We start from the raw sequence: 6,651 nt of genomic DNA on the forward strand, positions 1-6,651 counted from the left end.
GAGTTGAAAGTCCACACAGATAACAGTATTTAAGTGTCATCCCAGACGGGAAGATATCAGCATGAATATAACGGTAAACTTTATTAAAAATGGTCATACTTATGTCTGGTTTGTTTGTTTCAGAGCCATGTGTGTTTCGTGATGGAATACGCGGCGGGCGGCGACCTCATGATGCACATACACGCCGACGTGTTCGACGAGCCTCGCGCCGTTTTCTACGCGGCGTGTGTCGTGCTCGGCCTCCAGTATCTCCACGATAACAAGATCATTTACCGCGATCTCAAGCTCGACAACTTGCTGCTCGACACGGAAGGCTATGTCAAGATTGCAGACTTCGGGTTGTGCAAAGAAGGCATGGGTTACGGAGATCGAACTGGCACCTTCTGCGGCACGCCGGAGTTTTTGGCCCCCGAGGTCCTCACGGAAACCTCCTACACCAGAGCTGTCGACTGGTGGGGCCTTGGCGTCTTGATATTTGAGATGCTTGTTGGAGAGGTGAGTTGCCCATTTTTTTCATAACTTGTAAACATACAGTTTTAATCATACGAGAGTAAAATAAGCAATTTTTTATATACTTGTCACCGACATTAGGTTATACGAGCTGCCTTGCACGGGCCAATAGGTCTTCTGCAGTCGCCTTTACTCTTGGGCTCTAATAAAATGTAATTTTTTATTTCTACAGTCACCCTTCCCTGGTGATGACGAAGAGGAGGTGTTTGACAGTATTGTTAACGACGAGGTGAGGTACCCACGGTTTCTCTCCATTGAGGCTGTGGCCATTATGCGCAAACTTCTCCGGAAGCACCCAGACAGACGTTTGGGCGCCAGCGAGAAGGACGCCGAAGATGTCAAGAAGCAGCAGTTTTTCCGTAGCGTCGGCTGGGACGACCTCTTACAGCGCAAGGTCAAGCCTCCATTTGTGCCCACCGTGGTAGGTCTTCCCACAATACTGCATTTTCTTATTTTTTATATTTTTTTTTGCTTATATATTTGTTACAGTACTAGATATTTTTCTTGAACGCAAAAAACACTCCATAATGTTCTTGTTCTAGTATGCTGACAATTGTTATACTACTGCAAATGCAAAAAATAATGTTTTTAAATTGTCATTAGACCAAGATTCAACTTTATAAAGCAGAGAAAGATAATTTTTAAAGTACTGTACTTATTCCTATATTTTTATTCATTGCAGACATCCCCCGAGGACGTTAGTAATTTTGACGAAGAATTCACGCTGGAAAAACCTGCCCTAACGCCGCCAAAAGACCCTCGCCATCTGAACGAGTCAGACCAGACACTCTTCAAGGATTTTAACTATATGGCTGACTGGTGCTGAGTGCGGCATGATGCCAGGAGGGCAATCTCAGTGGAGGGCCTCGTGCCCTCGCCGCCGGCCAGGCCGTATGTATCTCTACGAGGAATCGAATGCCTGGAGCAGCTCACTCGTGGCAGCGACAGCAGAGCAGCTGGTCATATGGCTGCTGGCCTGCCATATGCTCGCCAGGAGCATGGCTTGCTAATAGCAGCAACAGCAGTTGTGAGGCAGGCATAAGCAGATGCAATTTTTCCTCTCGCTGGAATCTGCGTGGACGCGGGCACCAACACTCGGCGTTACAAGAAGCTTTGACAGGATCTTGGGTGCACCACTCCTGGTCCTGTCACAATCCTCCCCTTCCCCCAACCCCACTACACGGTTGTACATATGCCACGTCTCTCGTCTCTCTGACATGTTGCCGTCAATAATACTAATCCCTGTTAGTTTGTTGCCACCCCAACTCTTGGTCTGGAAGATGCTAGCCTCGATGCTCGCTTACTCGTGCAACCACTAACAAGGGTTGGGGAGTGATGGGTTGTAGTCACCATTGTTATCACTCCTGCTGTTGGACGCTTTAAAAGTCAATAGATGGAAACATGTCTCCCTGGACATTTATATTAACTGTTTTCAAACACTACAACTTATTTGGACACATCAGAGAACTTTATATGAACTTTTTAAATTAATGAATGCCCGTCCAAATTCTAGAACCTTTTATTGTGATAACCTGTGGCCTTTCCTGTTGTTAACTTCTGAATGCAACTATTTATTTAAATTGTGATATGTACTTTATGCATCGTCGACTTCACAAAGGTCCCGAGTTCCTCTTGTGGAATACTCACTCCTACTCATCCCAAAAATTTATAATTGTAATTATGTCAAGAATTCATCGGATCTGACGAAGTTGGGTCCACTCCCTATAATGTGAGCACTGCATGTGAAGTAGTTGATCACTGAACCCCCATTACCTTCCTCCATCCCCTAACTTCCCCCCAGCGAGAAGTCAACACACCTTAGGACCATTGGACATGTTGAAGATGGTCAAGTGCCGCACAAGCGCACACAACCTACATTAATGCTCAGTTTCACCCTTGTGTACGCCTGGGCCCACTGAGGTGTGTGTGACCGTCGTCATTTTTTCATAGACTCGCTGAGTTGTGAATTTCTGTTGACATCCTCCAGTGATTATTGACATTGTAGGGATGATTAGTGTAAATGAAACAAAGTGATGATCCTGTAGGATATAAGTATTTTAAATACTGTAATGAATTTTATGATGAATCCAGTCATGTATAGTGGCTGCTGAACAGCGTCCTGGTAGCGGAACAATGTGAACATGGACTTTACTGTTAATGTTATTTTTTGCTGCCAAAAAATCCAAAGTTTGCCATAAGATCTGCATGTGCAGAAGATTATATTAAAAAAAAAACATCATTAATGAAAGCCATTATTTTCAGACCAATTCTGTTGCCTTTTTGATCTGCTCGAACGATTTGGATTGTATTTTTTACAAATATATATAATGAGTCAGATTTGAGTCTGATATTATTTCGCTTGAATTAGGATTGTGTATGATATATTTTTTTTTTTTTTTTAGGACCTGTGTTGTCTTCATCAGTGCTTGTCTGTTCTATAAGTTATTATTTTATGTGTAGTTGTCTTCCGCACACACTGGGCGGAGGCTTAAGAAATGTTACAGCCTTGTACAGATGGTTAAACAATTGTGTAACTGGTTAACAATCTGTTTTGTAGCTATCATGTCTTCAATAAATTTATACATATATTTTATACCTGTAGTTTGACTTCAACACCCGTATACCTGAACTTCAACACTCATATACCTTGACTTCAACACTCATATACCTTGACTTCAACACTCATATACCTTGACTTCAACACTCATACCTTGACTTCAACACCCATATACCTTGACTTCAACATCCATATACCTTGACTTCAACACTCATATTCCTTGACTTCAACACCAATATACCTTGACTTCAACACTCATGTACCTTGACTTCAACACCGATATACCTTGACTTCAACACCCATATACCTTGACTTCAACACTCATGTACCTTGACTTACACACTCATATACCTTGACTTCAACACTCATACTTGACTTCAACACCGATATACCTTGACTTCAACACTCATATACCTTGACTTCAACACCCATATACCTGAACTTCAACACCCATATACATTGACTTCAACACCCATATACCTTGACTTCAACACCCATATACCTTGACTTCAACACTCATGTACCTTGACTTACACACTCATATACCTTGACTTCAACACTCATACTTGACTTCAACACCGATATACCTTGACTTCAACACTCATATACCTTGACTTCAACACTCATACCTTGACTTCAACACCCATATACCTTGACTTCAACACTCATATTCCTTGACTTTAACACCGATATACCTTGACTTCAACACTCATGTACCTTGACTTCAACACTCATATACCTTGACTTCAACACTCATACTTGACTTCAACACCCATATACCTTGACTTCAACACTCATATACCTTGACTTCAACACTCATACTTGACTTCAACACCCATATACCTTGACTTCAACACTCATACTTGACTTCAACACCCATATACCTTGACTTCAACACTCATATACCTTGACTTCAACACACATATACCTTGACTTCTACACCCATATACCTCGATTTCAACACTCATACCATGACTTCAACACCCATATTCCTTGACTTCATCACTCATATACCTTGACTTCAACACTTATATACCTTGACTTCAACAACCATATACCTTGACTTCAACACCCATATTCCTTGACTTCAACACTCATATTCCTTGACTTCAACACTCATATTCCTTGACTTCAACACTCATATTCCTTGACTTCAACACCCATATACCTTGACTTCAACACACTAACAATCTTTCTCTTCATTCAGCACCAGCAGGATAAGATGAGCAATCAGTGTAGCAGCAGTATAAGACCCACACACAACAGTGTAGCAGCAGTATAAGACCCACACACAACAGTGTAGCAGCAGTATAAGACCCACAACAGTGTAGCAGCAGTATAAGACACACACACAACAGTGTAGCAGCAGTATAAGACCCACACACAACAGTGTAGCAGCAGTATAAGACCCACACACAACAGTGTAGCAGCAGTATAAGACCCACACACAACAGTGTAGCAGCAGTATAAGACCCACACACACAAAACAGTGTAGCAGCAGTATAAGACCCCCACACACAACAGTGTAGCAGCAGTATAAGACCCACACACAACAGTGTAGCAGCAGTATAAGACCCACACACAACAGTGTAGCAGCAGTATAAGACACACACACAACAGTGTAGCAGCAGTATAAGACCCACACACAACAGTGTAGCAGCAGTATAAGACCCACACACAACAGTGTAGCAGCAGTATAAGACCCACACACACAACAGTGTAGCAGCAGTATAAGACCCCCACACACAACAGTGTAGCAGCAGTATAAGACACACTCACACACAACAGTGTAGCAGCAGTATAAGACCCACACACACACAAAACAGTGTAGCAGCAGTATAAGACCCACACACAAAACAGTGTAGCAGCAGTATAAGACCCACACACAACAGTGTAGCAGCAGTATAAGACCCACACACACACAACAGTGTAGCAGCAGTATAAGACCCACACACACACAACAGTGTAGCAGCAGTATAAGACCCACACACACAACAGTGTAGCAGCAGTATAAGACCCACACACAACAGTGTAGCAGCAGTATAAGACCCACACACAACAGTGTAGCAGCAGTATAAGACCCACACACAACAGTGTAGCAGCAGTATAAGACCCACACACAACAGTGTAGCAGCAGTATAAGACCCACACAACAGTGTAGCAGCAGTATAAGACCCACACACACACACAACAGTGTAGCAGCAGTATAAGACCCACACACACACAACAGTGTAGCCGCAGTATAAGCTACACTGCTACAGTGTAGCAGCAGTATAAGACCCACACACAACAGTGTAGCAGCAGTATAAGACCCACACACAACAGTGTAGCAGCAGTATAAGACCCACACACAACAGTGTAGCAGCAGTATAAGACCCACACACAACAGTGTAGCAGCAGTATAAGACCCACACACACACAACAGTGTAGCAGCAGTATAAGACCCACACACAACAGTGTAGCAGCAGTATAAGACCCCCACACACAACAGTGTAGCAGCAGTATAAGACCCCCACACACAACAGTGTAGCAGCAGTATAGGACCCCCACACAACAGTGCAGCAGCAGTATAAGACCCACACACACACACAACAGTGTAGCAGCAGTATAAGACCCACACACACAACAGTGTAGCAGCAGTATAAGACCCACACACAACAGTGTAGCAGCAGTATAAGACCTCCCCACACACAACAGTGTAGCAGCAGTATAAGACCCACACACACACAGTGTAGCAGCAGTATAAGACCCACACAACAGTGTAGAAGCAGTATAAGACCCCCACACAACAGTGTAGCAGCAGTATAAGACCCCCACACAATAGTGTAGCAGCAGTATAAGACCCCCACACAACAGTGTAGCAGCAGTATAAGACCCACAGACAACAGTGTAGCAGCAGTATAAGACCCACACAACAGTGTAGAAGCAGTATAAGACCCCCACACAACAGTGTAGCAGCAGTATAAGACCCCCACACAACAGTGTAGCAGCAGTATAAGACCCACAGACAACAGTGTAGCAGCAGTATAAGACCCACACACAACAGTGTAGCAACAGTATAAGATCCCCACACAACAGTGTGGCAGCAGCATAAGACCCCCACACAACAGTGTACCAGCAGTATAAGACCCACACACAACAGTGTAGCAGCAGTATCAGACCCACACACACACACACAACAGTGTAGCAGCAGTATAAGACCCACAGACAACAGTGTAGCAGCAGTATAAGACCCACACACAACAGTGTAGCAGCAGTATAAGACCCACACACACAACAGTGTAGCAGCAGTATAAGACCCACACACACAACAGTGTAGCAGCAGTATAAGACCCACACACACACACAAGTGTAGCAGCAGTATAAGACCCACACACAACAGTGTAGCAGCAGTATAAGACCCACACACACAACAGTGTAGCAGCAGTATAAGACCCCCACACAACAGTGTAGCAGCAGTATAAGACCCACACACACACACAACAGTGTAGCAGCAGTATAAGACCCCCACACACACACACAACAGTGTAGCAGCAGTATAAGACACACAACAGTGTAGCAGCAGTATAAGACACACACACACA

The 6,651-nt window shown here is 43.8% G+C and overlaps 1 protein-coding gene across 12 annotated transcripts in view; it reads left to right on the plus strand.

Moving 5' to 3' along the window:
• The window catches only part of LOC123770464 (serine/threonine-protein kinase N), a 312,702-nt gene extending 309,599 nt beyond the window's left edge, over window positions 1–3,103 (plus strand). For all 12 annotated transcript variants that reach the window (XM_069301810.1, XM_069301800.1, XM_069301804.1 and 9 more), the window contains 3 exons: window positions 124–495; window positions 683–931; window positions 1,193–3,103. In XM_069301810.1, the coding sequence (XP_069157911.1) occupies window positions 124–495; window positions 683–931; window positions 1,193–1,336 (765 nt within the window). In that variant the 3' untranslated portion in view covers window positions 1,337–3,103. The remainder of the gene's footprint in view (window positions 1–123; window positions 496–682; window positions 932–1,192) is intronic.
• The last annotated feature ends 3,548 nt before the right edge of the window (window positions 3,104–6,651 follow it).

This window comes from Procambarus clarkii, chromosome 46 (genome assembly GCF_040958095.1).
Source record: "Procambarus clarkii isolate CNS0578487 chromosome 46, FALCON_Pclarkii_2.0, whole genome shotgun sequence".
Lineage (NCBI taxonomy): Eukaryota > Metazoa > Arthropoda > Malacostraca > Decapoda > Cambaridae > Procambarus > Procambarus clarkii.